Raw genomic sequence first — 20,407 nt, 5'->3', positions numbered from 1 at the left:
CAACACTCGCTCGAACCTGTAACACAAAATATGTACATTTAATACTTCCATAATATTTTGGAGTATAAACTTGTTGATTCGAAATTGAAGGGTCTTAAATTTATTTTTATACAAAATGATGTGCGGCGAAGTTTCAAAAGTATATTGAAGTTTTTACTGAGAAAATAATAAAAGCCATGAAGAAATTTAACATAATGACACCCCTTCAACGATATTCCATCCTAGGACCCCTTGTGCATGCCAACTCTTTAGTTGCCTGCATGCTAGGAGAAAATGCACCAGCAAACTGCCTCTATACTGCCTATATATATACTATATATATACTGCCTCTTGGACATATTCACAGGTTTTTATTTATTTTATTATTTGTATTTATTGACAGAACAACTCTGCCCCATATGTGTCGGCTTGTGGTCCCGTGGTTAGTGTCGCAGACTCTGGAGTCACAGTTTCTCGGTTCGAACCCACTCTACTACAATTTGATACCTATTTCTAATAATGAGCCGCTTAGGCTCACAGAAATAGCATGAAATTGAAGTATTTTTGTAAATAATAAAAACACAAATATTTCTAAAAAAATATGTCCATAGATAAGGTTAGATATTTGAATTTGCCACAGCCACTGTATTTGCTCCCGGTATGAACACAAGAGGTAGCTATGGAGGAGTATAATATATCACATGCAAATAAGTAAGTTGTGTTACCGAGCCCGATCTAGCTTGACACATTTGAGAGGGCCGACGGCTCGCACGGTGGCGGCGCGTGGCCGGTCCAGGAGCAGGGCAATCTCCCCGAAGTAGTCAGAGGCTCCCAGCCGCCCCACCTCCATCTCCTCCTGCGGGCCGGAGCCCTCGGCGCGCTGTTGGAGCACCAGGGCACAACCTGACGATGAAAAAGAAATTACTCTCCATGGAAATTAACACACCTTCCATCATTAAACTGAATAATGGTTTCCGCAAGAAAAGCTGATTTTATTATGGGATATATCCAGGGGCGTACATTCCATATAGGCAGAAAAGCAGTGCATAACCTAACTTACCCGCGTGGCATATAAAAACGCAATCAGTACCTACCCTACCTTACTAAATAGTACCTAGCTTACCTTACTACCTACCTTTACTGCCTACCCTAGTAAGTAGTACTTAGCTTACCTTACTACCCTACCTCTACTGCCTATCCTAATTTATTATCTGTGCAACCCACTGGATACATCTATATCCATTCCATCTGAAAACTCGGAAGGGTGTAAACAAATACAGCATCTCTCTACTTCCTATTTTTTGGGTATTCAATATGTAAACTGCGTTTTAAGAATGGCCATGTTTGATAATAATATAGTTAAAAGAGTTTTTCAAATTGAGAGTTTTAACCCATTAGCTAAATCATAAACTAAATATTTTATAAAGGGTCATGACAAAATACATTTATACTGTTAATAATAAAGGAAAATAATTCAGAGACTGGCCCATAATACACAATACAGTGATATCTTGTATGGATTTTTAAAATGTTTAGAGCACATAAGGCTCGATGCTTTCTGGCAAAGATGTTTGTAATATCAAAAGTTAACAAAATGCTGACTTAAGTATATGATTTTTTTTTCCATATATTTCAAATAAAAATTTTCATGTTGTTTGTAACACTGTGAAATAAACCTCTCACCTTCCAGAATGATGTAAAAGTCATCACCGGGTTCACCTTGGCGGACAATGGTTTCACCGTCTTCAAATGAAACTGGTTCCAAAGCATCAGCCACAGTTAAGCGCTCCCATTTCTCCAGACTCTCTATAAAAATAAAAATAAGTATTTAAGAGAAAAAAAAAAAGTAAATTTTCTTAAACGTAAAACTCTCCCCCTACACTATGTTATCTATTAAATGTTTGGCGAACTCTACAAAAATATTTCTTATATATAATTCATGTTCTCTAATTCTTGTTATTTTAAGAAAACGTGTTATTTACCAATTGAAATTGAAATAAAAAATGGATAAGTTTTACCACAAAGTAACTGAATCAATTATTATTAATAAAGACGGAACCGTAAAAAGGCTCGTTCCCAGAGCCTTGAAAATAGCACCAAGACCCCATCAGATTGTGGTCTACTACGCATGTGGAAAAAGAAAGGACCACCATATATTTGTATTTAGAATCTTGCATGAAGTCCAGCATTTAATTGTCCGTCAGGATAAACATTTTAATATGTTACCCTGGAGTAATATTTGAATTGCAGGATTGATCCCTTGTGTCTGCGTAATACGGGTCGATGAAAAAGCTAACCAGCACCCTTCAGTCTATTAATCTCCGATAAAACATTTAATGGATTCTTTGAAGAGAAGAAACTATGAAGAAACGCAAGGTTGTCTGCCGTGACTAACCCAGAATGGAGACCCTGGAGAGGAACTTGCCGTACATCCTCTTCTTGAGAATGGTGGAATAATATTTAAATTGCAGGATTGATCACTTTATGTCTAATAACCAACACCCAACATGTGATATAAGTTTAATAACCAACACCCTTCTCTAATACAAATTAGGTTGGATAGGTTAGGTTAGGTTAGGTTAGGTCGGTATGCTGAGGTGCCGTGACTCACCCAGAATGGAGACCCTGGAGAGGAACTCGTCGTACATCTTCCTCTTGCGGATGGTGGAGCCCATGAGGATGCGGCGGTAGGAGTCGCGGTCCAGCCCCCACAGCTTGGTGTGGGCGCGCGCGCGCACGGTGGCGGCGCGGGGCGTCCCGTAGATGAGCGCGAGCTCCCCGAAGCTACCGCCGTCTCCGATGGTGGTCACCATCTCGCCATTCACAAACACCTTGAAAAATCAAAACATTCATTTACACAAGTGTAACATTCACAAAGTCTACTCATGATTGATAACCAATTTACTCAAATTCTTGATATGATCCAATTTCGAAACATTGTACTCGAAGCACTAGAATTTCACTAGAGACATCTATTGGTGAGATGAAATCATTATTCAAATAACGTTTAATAGAGTCCTGATATAAATTAGTCTGGATCAAACAATTTCTTGAAAGCCAAATCTGTTTGCAATTCTACTACACCTTAATTGTAATTTTAGACCTTTATCAAATTACGGGTAGATTATAAGGTGTTTTTGTTTGTCGTCAATGAGGAAATTGGTGCCATTGAATATTTCTTTATATTCATACATTCAAACCCTCATGGACACCCGATGGTGCATAGGGCACCGCATCATATAAACTCGGTGTTATCTTGATCGTAAAAACATGAAGGAAAGGTCATCAGCCAGTCAGCTTGAGGTACCAGTCCAGGGTAATATTGAATAAATATTAAGTGAAAAAATCATATTTATTTAACCCCCCCCGCCTGAGAATCGAACCCGGACCCCAGTACGGTAGCCGAGCGTGGTGACCATCATACTACGGAGGCGGACAAATAGACTCGTTAAAACTTGTTTATATGTACTCGAAAATAAACAATATTAAACAGTAAGTCGATATTTAGTTCATTATTGAGTATCATAAAGTGACATATTAATACCGCTACGATTGTTCCAAGTTGAACACAAAGATTTCACACGAGACACTCAAGTCAAACTAGTATAAAGTTTAAGTCAATATGAAAAGAGAAGAAGATAATAATATATTCTCAGAGTTTAATTTTTATTTTTTTAAATTGAAACACTTGTGTTTTTATTATTTAAAAAAAAAAACAATTTCATACTATTTCTGTGAGAATAACCAGTGTATTATCAAAAATAGGTATCAAATTGTGGTAGAGTGGATTCGAAACCTGAAAACCTGTCTCGAGAGTCCGCGACACTAACCACGGGACCACAACCCGACACTGCATATGACACCGGTATTTGCATGTTGAATTGTGATTAAATACGAATATTCGACATTCGCAAAGTTATTCCGGATTTTCTACAGCGGCGCATGTCTCGATAGCGATAATTGCGATTCATACCGCGCGTCTGCGATCTACTGCTCTCAACAAAATTTCATTACTACGCGATGACATAATTGACGCAATGAGAGATACATAGAATTATTGAAGCGTAAATGCAATAAGGACTATGATAAACCTATTACAGCGCGTGGTTGCGACCGTGTTCGTCGAACCAGAAATATCGGGACAAATTTGCGTTTGGGATTTTATCATACCCGATTATTTTCCGCTTGGGTTATCTCAGAGGTCGGGAAACTTATTTGCCTAAGAGACAAATATGCATATTACAACGATTAAAAAAATTCTTGAAAGCCAAATCTGTTTGCAATTCTACTACACCTCAATTGTTATTTTAGACCTTTATCAAATTACGGGTACACTAAATAAAAATTGATTTCACACTTAACCCTTCATTCCATGATTTTTTTTTCATTTAAATAATAATAAAAAATCTATAATATCTTACTCTAAACATTAGATGAAAAACAAATAAAAAAGAATGAAAAACATTTTACAAAAAAAATCAAGAAAATATTTATGTAGCAAATTTGCAACAACATGCAATGATTATTCTTATGAGATATTGATATATGTTTTAACATGGAACAAACTTTTGGCTATGTAACAAATTTGATACACGATACAGCTAAGGGTTAAAACAGTTCCCGGTTTAGACCGAGTGTGACTCGGGCAAGGAGTTTGCGATGTAATGACGAACCCGAGTGCTGCTCGGGAAAATCGTATTCCGACTTCTTGCCTGAGCCAAATATATTTATGTTTTTGTTTTTATTGACTAACCCGAGCGGTGTTCGGGTAGTCTTATTTCGACATATTGATGACGATTTCTTGTACCGGCAAATTTTTTCGCCAAAATTCGACTGTAAGTGATTAATAATAAGGAATTTATTCATTGATAAAAAAATCTTTTGAAAGTAATGGATCCATAAGAACACTACTTATTGCGAATAATGTCCTTGCATCTCATTTGGAAAATTACTCAAGTCAGGTTTGTATGTCGTTATTTTTAGCACGCTTCTCATCAATAAGACGATTTCTTCATTTGTTTTTAATAAGGTTCACGTTTCAAAAATATTGTTCACACGAATACGGTTATCCGATAAATTCTCGTATATTTGTGGGATATTCAAAAAGGATTGATTATACACTTTGATTAATCTCCCAGGGAATGCTCGCTCTCCAGTTTTCCTCGGAAAGCGAAAATCGACCGAGGGTGGAAGGTATTATTTGGGGTTTGAGTTCAACCTCTAAAGCCATTTCCCAATATCCCATTGTGGGAGAGGATCAATGGATCATCCCGCAGACGTACAGCGCACAGTACACAGTACACACACAGTACACCCACCACAAAACCCTTGTATATAATAATTGTTTCAGACCGAATACGATACGGAGCTATTTGGTATATCACTCACTCCTTTCAAGAACGTCATAAGTCAAAAATCGTCAATTTTCAGTTGTGCATGTTTTCAGAATGCGTAATGTAATATATCCCAGCAAAGTGGCATATTTTAAACTTAATATTTACCCGCTACAGGGCAAAAAGTGTTGTTTTTGCATTATAAACAAAAGGTATTGTTTAATTATATTTTGAATTATAATAAATATTTTTCAAATGGAGAAAAAACCTTCAGGTTTTACCTAAAAATATCTGTCGCACACTAAAAAGTTCAATAAGTGGCTTGATATTTATTTTTAATACATTGTATTATACTTTAAAACTTTAAAAACGTTCTCCTGAAAAATCAAATTATTTGATTCATGACGTTCTTGAAAGGAGTGAGCGATATGTACTACATAAATAATACGAAACGTTATTCGTATGATGTGAACACGAAACAATTTCACGACTATTACGTCTGCCTCAAAATATTTAATACATTTGATGTTTTTTGCCCGCGTCCATAGTGTAATGGTTAGCGCATTTGGCTACCATGCTGGAGGTCCAAGGTTCGATTACCAGGGGGGATCAAAATAAATAAATGTATCTCGAATGATTTGTGCACATAATTTGTGACACATTTTATAAACTTCTATAAAATAAAACTTTGTTTTTAAAAACTTGTATTGTTGGTACTTTTTTCTCCAACCAGTTTCGATAAGCCACTTGACATCTTCAGGGATCTATGTACATATTCATCCCTGAAGATGACAAGATGAATAAAAATCATCAAATTCAAATATGTCTATTCTAAAAAAACGTTCGCGGACGCACGTGTGGCTCTTCAAAATGAACTCTCAAGAACATATTTTATTAAATATTGCCGACCATCACAATTGTGACGGTCGGTAAGGCAGATCGCGCAAATCTACCACCAGACGTCGCATGCGTCGCACTGGGAAAAACAAGAGACGTCAGATGAAAAAAATATGGTGTTTGGTGAAAGTGTCATATTATATGTGAATTATAAAAATTATTATAGAATAAATTTTTATTGACGTTTCTTTAACTACAAAGCAACACATTGATTATTTTATTATTTCATACCCACTTAATAACAAAGAAAAATATTACCACGTTATGTATGTATTTTATACATATAAATTCAAGTTATCTGGTATTATGTCTGCAAACGTATAAAAAAATAGGGTTTGTTATTCCAACGCCTCCGATATATGATTATCGTGACGATAATTTCATACTCCTTCTACGTTAGAGAATGAATGTTTACAGTACAAAGAGACTAACATAATAAAGAAATAGTCATATCGGGTGGCGAAACTTGATATCTATCACCGAACGCGAAAAATTACTTTATTAAGAACGAAGGAAAAATTTGTTTTCTACGGGTAAAATGTAAATTTAGACGTTCTTTTTTCGCACCAATTACGGGCCTATCATTTTTCGACAGTAAATAGGGATTATTATCCATGTTGTCAGAGGACTTCAAAGGTTACGTGCGCAAGAATTATTTTACATTTACGAAAGGTCGATTTATCAAAGATGACATTATCAAAATTATTTCTATTTTAATTTTAATAAGAACAACCGTATTTTTATAATATCGTATTTTTAATACTTTAATTATATATTTGGGAAGTATGTTTTTTAGGGATGGAAAGACTGATAAAGATACTGAAAGGGGGGTGAATGCTGGGAATACAGTGAATGGTGCGCTGAAATCAGTTACAGCGTGTAAAAGCTAAACAGGCAGTACAAACTAGTGAACTGAGAGTCCTGGTACTTACCCTAATGTTTGGAAGTGAGGCATGGAGTGGGCAAAAGAAGAACGAAAGCAGACTGAATGCAGTCGAAATGCGATCTCTTAAGACGAATGTGCGGCAGAACGATATATATGATGGAGATGCTCGAATGGTGAAGTAAGGAAAGAATACAAGGCTGAGATATATAATCGATAAAATTAAGAAAGGTGTGTGGAGATGATTTGGACATGTGGAACGAATGAGTGAGGAGAGAACGTTAAAACAAATTCACGAGGCGAATGTAGTTGGAAATAGGATCAAAAGAAGACCGAGGAAAACGTTGTCGGGTCAGGAGTCGGAATGATCGGCGGGTATGTAGGAGGAGATTCATGAACGTGGAAGAGGCTAAGAATTTTCGCAAAGACAGAGAGGTGTAGCGTTCTATTCCCTCTGCCTACCTCTGTGAGGAGGCAACGTGACGGTTAGTTGGTTAGTATTTTTTTATAACATTAATTAAAAAGTCAAGGAAACAAAGTTCTTGATAAAGAAGGCGGTAGAAAAACAGTCAAAGGACACATTAATAACTCGTTAAGGGCACTGAGTTAATTAGAAAGGCAATTAATTTTCCCAAAAGGGCCATTGTGATCAATCTTGGCGACTTTTTTCCAATTTCCTCTTAAATTATTGAAAAAGTTTTTTTCGTGCCCGTGAAAAAGGGGGAAAAGAGGAGAATTTATCCAGATTTTGTTACCATGATTTCATATTTCGAAACCATTTACATTTTCATCCAACAACAAAAATCTGAGGCGGATATATTGCGATCTCGATATTAGGAGAGATGAAAAAAATTCAATAAACTCAAGAATCCCATCAAATTTTGGAGGAAATTGCGAATTACTCGGGTAGACTGAACAGGTAGGTTTCATTTTTTGTACAGCGGAAAAATATACGAACAAATATTTTCTTACAAAATTTTGAGTGTGTCCAAATACTTATACTACCAAAATACAACAAATCTGGACTATCTCCAATTACAGGAGTTATTTTCATAATTTTTTTGAACTTATATGTACAGCGCAATGATATTAATGAAATATGTATGTAGGAGTTCCAAAAATTTTATAAGCGTGGTTGTCAATCAAGGGTAGAATGGTTAATGTTGCACGTGTGTAAAGTGATCACTTAACCAGCCTATGACATGTCACAGGCCCTGTAAATATCCAGACTTCCATATTCTTCTTCATCTGTGTTGAGATGTCAAAAAAATGTAAAAAATACTGGAATATTTAACCCCAATATTTTCTACCGGCGTTTTTATATTTCGCTCACTCCTTTCAAGAACGTCATAAATCAAAATATTTGATTTTTCAGGAGAACGATTTTAAAGTTTAAAAATAAAACACAATGTATTAAAAATAAATATCAAGCCACTTATTGAACTTTTTACCGTGCAACAGATCTTTTTAGGTAAAACCTGAAGGTTTTTTCTACATTTGAGAAATATTTAATTTATTTATAAAAATAATTAAACAATACATTTTCTTCAAAATGCAAAAACAACACTTTCGGCCCTGTAGCATGTAAATATTTTGTTAAAAATATACCGCTTTTGCTGGGATATAGTACATTTTCTGGGCATTCCGAAAACATGCACAACTGAAAATTGACGATTTTTGATTTATGACGTTCTTGAAAGGAGTGAGCGATTTGGAAAACTTTTGAGCAAACATGAATGTTCGTTTTTTTATATTATCCACTGACACTTCGTGATGGAATTGCATTTTTAATTTATTATTAGATTAAAACCAATATTTTTAGCTTTTCCACTTTTTTATTTGACCAGCGACCGGGTTTCGTCGTTACCGACATCATCAGACTGGTGAGAGGCTATACAAATTGTTATGTTATATATAAAAGAAGGCAGGAGTTGATAACCATGATTTGATATAATTTTATGAGAGATTGTTTTAAACAATAGATGCCTTAATGTCTTGTCGATAAGAAATGACTGCCGGGAAATTTACATTTCAGAGAACTTCGGACTCCCCCCGGATAACCACAGCGTAGTGGAAGTAGCCGTCAACCAGCATTTCCTGATACTTTGTTACATAATTTAAATTCATTTACAAAAAATGCAAATCTATTATAACTTTATATAAAATCGTGCTTTCAATACAAAAAAACCTTTATAAAAAATATTTTTAATATCATACAATACTTAAATTCACTCAAATTAAATTAATCTCTCATAAAATTATATCAAATCATGGTTATCAACTCCTGCCTTCTTTTATATATAACATAACAATTTGTATAGCCTCTCACCAGTCTGATGATGTCGGTAACGACGAAACCCGGTCGCTGGTCAAATAAAAAAGTGGAAAAGCTAAAAATATTGGTTTTAATCTAATAATAAATTATGAATGTTCGTGTTATAAAATGACAGTGTAATAAATAACACACGCTTTTAACACTAAATGATAACCTCACAATTAAATAAACAAGTTATTTTAAGTCCTTCACACCAATGTCGGCCGAACATGGTAAATTTTTAATAGGATATTGAGTGAGTGCTCTTCACGTTTAAATGACAGTCCCAAGTAGGCAAACAAATGAAATTGACTGATTTAAAGTTTACTTGTACAATCCACCAAACAATATAAGGATAAATAATTTATTTCGAATCGTGTGACGTCATATGCTACCATTTCAATATGTTTTCATAATTAAACTAATTACATTCCTGTGGACATTTAAGAGTATACATTATGTATTATGATAGTGTCAATAATATAATACATATTTTGACTTGCAGTCGATTAAGTAAAATAATACGGCGACACCCTGAATGAAACACTTCCTTTCCTAACCTTTATCGGCACCCAATGGTGCACAGGAAACTGAATCGTAAAGATATTACATATTATTTTATAAAATGATGTTCCACTAAAAATACCTGTGCTAAATTTAAAACTTTTTCAAATTATTAAGTGTATAATGTATTAACGGATTTTTTAAATCTGAATCCGTTTGCATTTATAGCAAACGGATTCAGATTTAAAAAATCCGTTAATACATTATACACTTAATAATTTGAAAAAGTTTTAAATTTAGCACAGGTATTTTTAGTGGAACATCATTTTATAAAATAATATGTAGAACTATATTTTTTTGGAGTCTCCTTGCGTTTAAGTGACTCGGAAATCTTGCTACGGCCTATGCACCACAACTATCCTCCAACTTTACAAGTTTTATACTTGTGCGTAACTTTACTCTTTACGTTTAAAGTCACATACTTGATTCTTGAGTGAATAATTCTAGGCAAAAACAGTCGCTATCTCGGTATAGTCACGAGTTTATACAATTCATGATTCTAAGTTAGCAATGAAGTTTACAACACTTTTGAGTGTGTCCAAATCCTAGTTCACAAAAATATGGGTTTTTCCACTAAAAAGTTGACGTGGTGAAACCACGTTTATCCTTTCAGGCTGGCTAAAAAAATCAATCATCAATCCATTTAATTAATTAGTCTTAGGTAAAAATTTTTTCTGTGCGCGCAAATATTTTTTATGGCTCCAACCTTTTATAATTTACCTGTCGTAAAACTAAAATGTATTTAAAAGGTTTGAATCATAAAAAACTGTCGCCAACCCGCTGGCCTTTGTAAAGGGATTATTTCCCGGCGGTCTTTATTATTATAGTAAAAGCATTTGTTTATGATATAGCGCAAATAAAATTAAAAGTTTGCTAATTGAAATGTCTAGACGTTAAAAAATTTTGGGGGTGGATACAAGCGAACCGTCAGCCAATGAGAAATTGTTTCGAGGGCGTGATCTTCAAGGAGAGAAACCGAATATAACGGGAAGAAATCAGTGGGATCGGAGACTTGGAAGCCGGCAGTTGGTCGGAAAAGAGTTGGTCGGAATAGGGACTTGGAAGCCAACAATTGGAAGGATCAGTTGGAAGGGATCCATCGGATCAGAGAAGACCGACCAGTCGGACTGGTCGGAATAGTCAGTTGGAAGAATCAGTCGGGAGAAATCAGTTGGAAGGGCATTTGGGAAATCAGTGGGATCGAGGAGTTGGAATAGAATACGTATAATCTCTTGAATTATGTTTAAAATATTATATAATATATATTTGTAATTTAAAAATATAAAATAAATTTAATAAATTTTATAAATTATTTTTAAATTTTTAAAAAATAAATAATTTAAAATTATATTAATTATTAAAATCCGGAGTATCAAAAGCAAACCCACGCCGGGTCATAAGCCTCAAATTAAGAGCTGAAGCTCTACTAGGAGAAGAAGAAGATAAGAAGCAAGAATCATCGCACGGCGGCCCGTCATAAGAAGAACCTCATCCCAGCATCCAACGGCGCAGCTTTTTCACAAAGGATCACGGCCACCCCAGCATCACGGCGCATCTTTTTCACCAAAGGTTAGAATAAGTTTAATTTAAGATAGGATTAATTAATTTTAAGCTAATTTAAGATAGCAATTTAAGATTAGTTTAAGTTAAAATCGCTTTCGTATACTTTTGATATTTTAATTAAATTAATTTAAGTATATTTTTTTGTGCTGAATTTTCTTTCATCTCCCTACCCCTCCTTCTAATATTCCCAAGGTATATCAGCTTGATAAGGTGGGCGACGTCAAAGTTATTTTTATTTTTTTAAATCTCGACATAAATGAACACTAATATGAATACCCAGATATCCGTAGTATTGTATTCATCTATCTTGAGATGTCGAAATGTAGCAATGAAGTTACTTAGGCCTATAATTTTGGTTTTATGAGTTTTTTTGTGAATTTATACAAACCTCGACTTCTCCGGAATCTATGACGTAGAAGTTGTCGCCCTCGTCTCCCTGCTGAATGATGGACTCTCCGGGGAGGTAGTTGACGGGGAACATGGCGTCGAAGATGTCCGATCTCTCGTTCTCATCCAGGTGAGAGAACAGGACGTTCTTGGCAATGGCTTTAGACAGGGCGGCCATTGTCTTGTAGTCCTTTGGTACAACCTGAAGGGATAAAAATACATTCAATTAATATTTTGTTTACAATATAAATGTTTATATAAATACAGGCGTCAGCACTCGAAGTGTTGCTAGTTAAAACTACTGTATTTTTTTCAATCCATTTTTTCATATATGCACATTTGCTAATCGTTTTGAGGCTGTAATAGACAAACGAGTCCAATTTCGTAGTGTAGTGGTCAGCGCGTTTTCTAGAAGTACCCCGGTGTCGGCAATGAAAAGGATTAGTATTTAGTTCAGTTAGTCAGCTAGATCCGATTCCGACCCGACGTTGGCCGGTACACAGACGTCCACAACCCCGACCAGCACAGCAGACAGATACGGAATAGTGCAAAGACATTTACAGAGAATGGTCAGTCATCGCATTTCCACTCAACCATATAATTTGATCAGTTATTTTATTCACAACATTTGTTTTGAAACACCCAAAATGTTGCAAATAAAATGAAATGATACAAAATATATTAGCACGTGATCGCCAAGTAAAAACCAACTTGTCCTTTATAAAAATGTCGTAACATTTTAGGGCAGCGCAAACAAGGAGATTGGCCATTTTACGGACGCGGCCAGCGCGGTTAAGCATATTTCGTAAATTGCACTGTGCCGCATGCCTAATGTGACCATTTATTTTTGTCCTCAAAAAGGGACAATTTTTACGTAATTGTATATATGTACATATATTCAAGAAAACACGTGTTTTTTCATAGTTTTTATGTATCGCTTAAAATAAAAGGAATGTTGATAATGAAAATAAGAGGAATAAATAATAAAAATATGAAGATTTTTTGTTTAAATTTTTCTGTAAGTAAAGGTGGGTTTGATTTTAAATAAGAATGGAATTTAATAAAATTTATATTTGAAGCACTAACTTTGTGATTTTCCATTTTGTAATTAAAATGTAACTTTGTTTTAAAACCACTATAAATATTTTATTATAACTTAATTATAATGTCTACCGGCTTCGAAGCTGACCGCTGCTTTATCAAGACTGATCAAGATAGTATTTTAGTATTAATCAGTCTTGATAAAGAAGCGGTTAGCTTCGAAACCGGTAGACATTATAATAAAGTTATAATAAAATATTTATAGTGATTTTAAAACAAAGTTACATTTTAATTATATTATATGAAAGTATGAAATTCTTGGCAGGATTTAAAAAAAATATCTTAATTAACAACATCGCTTTAAGTACTCCGACTTGTAATTGTGTTTTTTCTGTCGTCCACAACTTATTCATATGTGAAAAGACTCTTTCTACGGGCGTATTTGTTCCGGGCAAGCATAAAATGTATTCAATGATAACTCTAAAGTTTTGTTACCGTGTGTTGCTCTTTTTTTAAAAACGGGACATTTCGACGTCCCGAAACTTTACTTGGGGACAACGGGACAGGCTATCTAAAAACGGGACGGTCCCCTTTCAAAACGGGGCGTATGGTTACTTTAAGTATGCCTCATGCCGGCAGGAAGGCCTTTCGAGGCAGAATGGTCTCGCTACATGCGAACGGCAGTATTTATACAGGACAGAATATAAAACAAACGGTGTGGCAAATTTCACAGGAAACTTGCTGACATTTTCATTTGGAGTCACTCTGCCGTGTCACTGCCGCCTCCACACACAAAGGATGAAATGTTTTATTCAGTATTATTTATGGCAAACGACGCTAAAATACTTTGAATGCGTAAAAAGTTTTGGACTTTTTTTGTGTGATACCGTGTTAACGTAACTTTTTCCGACATTCGGAATTCAATTGCACAGGTTATCTGAAGGGTGAAAATGACGACTTAAAAAGGTTGAAACGTCGTTAAAAGTTCACGCGGTATTATATTAAGGCCTTAATTTTCTTTAAGTCCAGGTAACATTTGACGCAATTGAATTTATTGCATAATACCGTTTTTTTATTGAAATGATAAGTTTTTCTTCGAAATAAATAAACGCTTGAAAAGAAGGGTTATTGATAGGGAGTTCAAAAAAATATGATGAAAAATATTTTTTCAATAGAAGTATATGCAAAAAAGTCAATTTTGATGTAAATTCTTTAAAAAAAATCATGCGCGGAAAGATGTCCGATCTCTAGCGCAGCCGTTCGCTTCTGAATTCAAACGTTTGAGATCTCAGAATTAACAAAAAAATATTTAATCTAATGTTAATAGTGACCATGATCAAATCGATGAAACCTACAGAAAAAAAGCTTTTAAAAATACGATAACGTTAGCACAGGGTGGATCTAAATCATTGCCTTATGCACCATTGTACGCAGATAAGGGTCAAAATAAAAATAATAAAACACTTTTAACCCTTACTGGTCAAATGTCGAATCTCATTCGACATCGATTTTTTCCTCTTAGGTCCCATGTTGGATGTTATTCAACATTTTTTCATCATTAGTATTATTTATTTAAATTCCAAGCTTACATTTTTGTCACTGGTATCTATTACAACAGTATGTGGAGCAGACGACAAATGTTTTTTTTTCCAATTGGAATGAAAATGTCTACCTAGATTTTTTTTTAATTTTGGGGACCGGAAAGGGTTTTAAGTTATTTCTTTCAAAATTAATAGCACCGTTGACGTCAAAGCAACCCGATTGAGAAATAACTCGAATAATTCATTCCAGTCTTATTTAACTCCAATTTACGGCAAGGCACCTTAATTGAATTGTTTATTCGCGAAATGAAAGCTTCTCTTAAATTAATGAATAATTTTCCCCCTTCTGTCTCGTCTCCGTAAATCAATTATCAGGTCCCCCATTCCGACTCACTGAAGTAATACAAAGGCATATTGTCTCAAATAAGGCCATTATTATTTTTTGTGTTCTAATAAATATTCATTATTCTTCTGTCGTCTTGCAATGAAGGCATATACGAGCAGGATAAATTAAGATATGAAATGAATATATTACACTATATATCGCTCACTCCTTTCTACGACGTCATATGTTTATCAAAAAACTTGATTTTTCAGGAGATCGTTTTTAAAGTTTAAAAATATAATAAAAGGTATTAAAAATAAATATCAAGACACTTATTGAACTTTGTACTGTGCAACAGATCTTTTTTGTTAAAACCTTTTTTTTTAAATGTTTTTTCTCTATTTGAAAAATATTTAGTATTTAAAAAAAATAAGTAAACAATACATTTTCTTCAAAATGCAAAAACTGCCCTGTAGCGGTTAAATATTAAGTTAAAAATATGCCGCTTTTGCTGGGATCTAGTACATTTTCCGAGCATTCCGAAAACACGCACAACTGAAAACTGCCGATTTTTTATTTATGGCGTTCTTGGAACTAAGGAGTGAGCGATATTTAAAATACGGTATCTACGATGAACAAAAGTTAATTAAAAAATAAGAATAAATAAAATATAATTGCTTCACACAGTCTTAAGCATGAATGTCGGATTTAAAGAAAATTACTATCTACAATTTCATAATTTAATTGTGAGGTTTTCCGCGCTTTCATTTCGTTTCGCAGTCATAAAACCGTATATTTTTTTTGTTCAAAACCCGCTGAGATAAAACTGTAAGACGATAACACTGGAGTTTATGTCCAGAACAGAAGAAAAATGATGTCGTAAATATCTGAAGAATTATGGATTTTTTCATAACCGAAGTGGGAGAGGGGGGAGCGGAGTACACAAGAAGAACACTGAAACGTCATCAACCCTTTAAATGTTGACCCTTCACGAAAAACGATCATCAGAACAAAAAAAGGTCATTTCGTAATTATAAGAAAAATTTACTGATATTTGTATTAAAGTAGGTATTTTGAATTTTCTTCTTCTTCCTTCTTATAGATCCGAGGATCTGTCTGTTTCGTAATCAGTCTCTTGCGATGTGGATTTTTTTGAATGGTTGTAGATATACTGAGGTAAAATAATAACAAAGAGTTTATTATTTGAATTGGTAAGTCGATATTAATTATTAAAACTGGGGGTGGACACTACGGAGGAGTCAACCTCTGGTCAGCACGCTTGGCTACCGTACTGGAGGTCCCGGGTTCGATTCCCAGGGGGGGGGGTTAAATAAATAAAAATGATATTTTCACTCTTATAATTATTCAATATTACCCTGGACTGGTACCTGAAGCGGAGGGCTGATCACCTTTCCTTCGTGCGTTAACGATTAAGATAACACTGCGTTTATATGGTGTAGTGCCCTATGCACCATCGGGTGCGGATGAGGGTTTGAAGGTGAATTATTTACACGACATATCAAGAATATCAGAATATTTAAAAAAAGTTCTTTCTCGTGCGCATTAAAAAATCTAACTAACTAACCATCACTCCGCTTCACCGCAGGGGTAGGCAGAGAGAATAGAACGCCACACCACTCTGTCTTTGTAAACATTCTTCGCCTCTTCCACGTTCATGCATCTCCTCATACATACCCGCCGATTGTTACGACTCCTAACCTGACCACTTGCAAGTATTTGGCATATTATTACATCGTTAATGATTTAAAATTATATTTTATATGTACGTATTCCCTTGTATTACCATAAATAAATAAGGAAGTGAAATGAAAGGAAAGGTAAAGTGGGTAAAGACCCGTTAGGTCGTTAAGGAGATTAAGGGTACTAAAATATTTAAGGGTTGCTCTCAGCGAAACGCAGAAGATCACTAAGATGGTTCCAAGCACGGAATCAGTGATTAATAGGTCAAGTATAGCACAAAGGTCGATTGTAGCACTCCGTCGAATATTTCACGTTTTTTTTTAAGAATTTTCAACAGATTCCTTTTTTCAGATTGTTTAAAAACAGATTCTTAAGGCGGGATAATCGATGGCCCGCCACTTAGTTTTCTTTAAACCCAAGTAAAATTTAACGTAATTGAATTTTTTGGTTAAAACACTGTTTTTGTATTGAGAAAAATAGGTTATTCTTCAAAATAAATGTATGGTTTCAAGAAAAAAAGAGTTTTTGAAAGGTAAGGAGTAAAAAAATCAATATATTGTAAAAAATAAATTTAATTCCAATATGTGTACCTATTCTAAAAAAATGTGCGCGTAGACATGTGTGCGTCCTCGCGCAGTTGGTTGCGTACTGAATTATTTATTTGAAAGTACCTCCTCAAGTAAAAATTCAACCCATAATCTGACTCGCTCATATTAGCAGTGTCCATGTTACACAAGCTAGTACGGGTATGCAACATCGACAGGCGCAGTGCCGTAGTTGGGTAGACGCTCGACTGCGAATTCGATTCCCGCTAATTGTAAAATGCATTCAAGAAATATTGTTTTCCAATGGGTCTGGGTGTTTGTGACGCATTTTTCTCATTTACCTCATCTATCTTTACTGCAGAACTTAGAGAAAATATGTCAATATGAAAAAAAGACTCTATGGGTCTAAAAAAGACCTTTAAAAAATATCCTTTCCTTTACTACTATTCTTGTCTAACTCTATTATATTATAGTACCTATTTTTCCTCCTCCTGGAAATTCCGACACAGAAATTCGCTTTCGATTGATCTGACAAAATTCCACATCGATGAGGTATTCCGTCTTTGAGCCATTAGTCAAACATGATATAAACATAAACATTCAGGATTATAGTATAAATTATACTAGAGGATAGCTGTTTCTTCCAAATGGGTTTATTCAAAGGTTTATTTTATATTCCACTCAATTTCAATATGTTGATAACACAACTTGGCGTAGGCGACGAATAGATATTGTCATCTTTAAGATTATTGAAAACATGTTATCTTTAAGAATATTGAAAACATTATGTAATGCAAGTGCCATAAAAAAAATTGTGTATTTTTTGAGGAGATATTTTGATAATATAATATAAATGTTTAGAAATTAAGATTATGTAAGGCAAACATGTATTCGAGAAGAACAAAGAGACGCAGTTCATTAAGTTTTAAATGTTTACAATATTGTCCCCACCACATGCAACGCCTTTAAAATCGTATTTAAGGGGTGGAGGGCCAATATTTGTGTGCTCAGATTAGATTAATATTCAAACGTGTAGGGTAGACTGGGTACGGTTGAAACAATTTTGCTTAAATTGTCCATAGAATTGTTCTTAACAAGTCAAGCGATGATGAAGATGCATTAAATACAAGAGTGTGTTTCTGTCTACTAATGGGAAGTATTATTTCAGTACCAGGTGTGTTATTTTTAGTGGCAGATCAAATTTAAAAAATATATCCGATTTGTTTCAACCGTCCCCATACCAGGGGCAGTTGAAACAGTGATTGGGGTCAGTTGAAACACAAGCAAATAAATCAATATTTAATAGTGTAAGACGTTTTATTCATTATTTATGTTTGTTTTATAAATAATTATGGCACCGCATGACAATATTAATCAGTCTACAGATATGTAATGAACAAAAACAACTAAAAACAATGGCATTTAAAAAAAAAAACAAATCGAACGAAAATAATCTGTGAATTAACTAAAAGGAAACACTTCTTTCATTTTGATTAGTCATAAATCAAGCGAAAATCTAGCTTTGGGATCATTCCGAGTCGCAATTGTGGCAAACATAGCTAAGACCACCTTTTGTGCAGTCTTCTTGAGTCCACAGTTTACAAGTGGTGCACTGTTTCCACTTTTCACCGGATTTGCTCTCTGAATACAGTGACAGACAAACAAGACAATAGCACTCGTCCTCTTCTGATGATGATTCCTGTTGCGTATTATGATTATTTTTCCTTTAACGATCCTTCTACTTTTTCCTCCATCCAATCTTTTCTTGACTTACTTAGTTTTCATCCGTTTCAACCTTATTTCATGTTCCTTTCTTATCTCTTCTTTCTCTGTTTTTTTTTTAGTAGCAAGTATTTTGCAAGCTCCTGCTCTTGTTCTTTATTAAAAAGTTCGTTATGGGGTTCATATCCCATTTTCTTCTTCACCAGATGCATCTCGCTTTCGTATATATATAATGAGCGAACAATGGTTTAATCCATGCTTCTCCGCCGCTTTTCGCAGTGAATCTCCTGCTTTAACCTCCTCATAAGCGTATGTATACCTCGACAAGTCGACCTCCCCTCTCGAAGTCTTTCTTGCGCGTACTCTCGGCATCAAGAAAACAGGAAAACTGAGAAAATATGTTGTTTCAACCGTACCCACAAAAAATGTTTCAACCGTCCCCAACCCCTCCTTTAGGTGGAAAACAGAAAAAAGTAATGTTAACAATAATGGCACATTAAAACTAATCACTATATCGTGTTCTACAAGCTTCATTTCAAACACGAAATCATACTCAATAATATCGTTTCAATAAAAACCGTAATAAAAGGAAAATTCTCGGAACAAAAATACTTACTTTTGGTTATCAAAATACAATAAGACCTCCTACAAGCAACTGCACCGTGCGGCGAGCGATGCAACACTGATATTCGTGTTTGAACTTGTTGTCCGCTTTGTTCGTCCCTTGGACCCTTCACCCTACCGCATACGGTTTGCAAGATATTTGCTCTGTTTCAACCGTCCTTTGTTTCAACCGTACCCAGTCTACCCTATACGTCACACTCGCTCTTTTTCTATTGGTGTCGCTTTGTTCTTTTCGCCCTTACAACTTTGACATTTTTTTAAAAATAAATAATTCACTTTCATTTGCGCGTTTCCGTCTTCCCCATCACAAGTGTTCCAGTACCATTAGACGAAACAGTAGATAAGGAAAATATTTCCCTTTGAACTTCTGTATCTTCTGATACGGACGTAATGCCGGGACACCTCTTAACTTATCGATTAAATTACAATCTTATCTGAAATTAATTTACAGGATGAATGGCACTTGTTTGTAAAGTAATTCATTGATTTACGAACTCGATAAAGATGAATCAAGACAGATTTTGAGTGTACGTAATCGATATCCGAAGAAATTTTCGAACTGGCGTAAAAGCAATCCAGACTCGAAAATATCCTCAAAAAGCTCCTTAAAATTGTCACTCTCGTATAGACTCGAAATTTGTATTTGCTTTAGTTTTATCAAGTTTCTAATTTAATACAGAGTTCGACAAAATAAACAGCATCTTAATGATGTATAATTAATTAACCTTTGAAGTCTGAGCAATGAAAGCTTTGATAAATTTACTTTTACTTTAAATTAAGTACCAAAATTTTTGCTAATCGTAGTAACGTACTCACCTAATTATTAATTAAGCGTTCGTGGTTATAGGTTTAAACTTACATTTTTTTGTTTCGTCATAAATTAAAAAGATTCCAATTCTTTTTGAAAGAAATAAAAACGACACAAAAATCACGCACCGATTGAAATGTACGTGATTTTATTACATATGCAAGGTAAAAATCGTAAAAG

General features: G+C 34.6%; 1 protein-coding gene across 1 annotated transcript in view; it reads right to left on the bottom strand.

Moving 5' to 3' along the window:
* Positions 1-6: 6 nt before the first annotated feature.
* Positions 7-20,407, bottom strand: part of Pka-R1 (protein kinase, cAMP-dependent, regulatory subunit type 1) — a gene marked incomplete at its 3' end in the record, with an annotated part of 93,588 nt that continues 73,187 nt past the window's right edge. The window contains exons 3-7 of the mRNA XM_088257192.1: positions 11,922-12,122; positions 2,591-2,810; positions 1,663-1,785; positions 705-882; positions 7-16 (exon numbers count right to left, since the gene is read on the bottom strand). Coding sequence (XP_088113318.1) covers positions 7-16; positions 705-882; positions 1,663-1,785; positions 2,591-2,810; positions 11,922-12,122 — 732 coding nt within the window. The remainder of the gene's footprint in view (positions 17-704; positions 883-1,662; positions 1,786-2,590; positions 2,811-11,921; positions 12,123-20,407) is intronic.

Source organism: Brachycentrus maculatus, unplaced genomic scaffold (assembly GCF_059751285.1).
Source record: "Brachycentrus maculatus isolate JH-2025_06_01 unplaced genomic scaffold, ASM5975128v1 h1tg000073l, whole genome shotgun sequence".
NCBI classification, from domain to species: Eukaryota; Metazoa; Arthropoda; class Insecta; order Trichoptera; family Brachycentridae; genus Brachycentrus; species Brachycentrus maculatus.
Note: the sequence above shows the minus strand (reverse complement) of the source record. Positions and strands in the feature narration are given on the sequence as shown.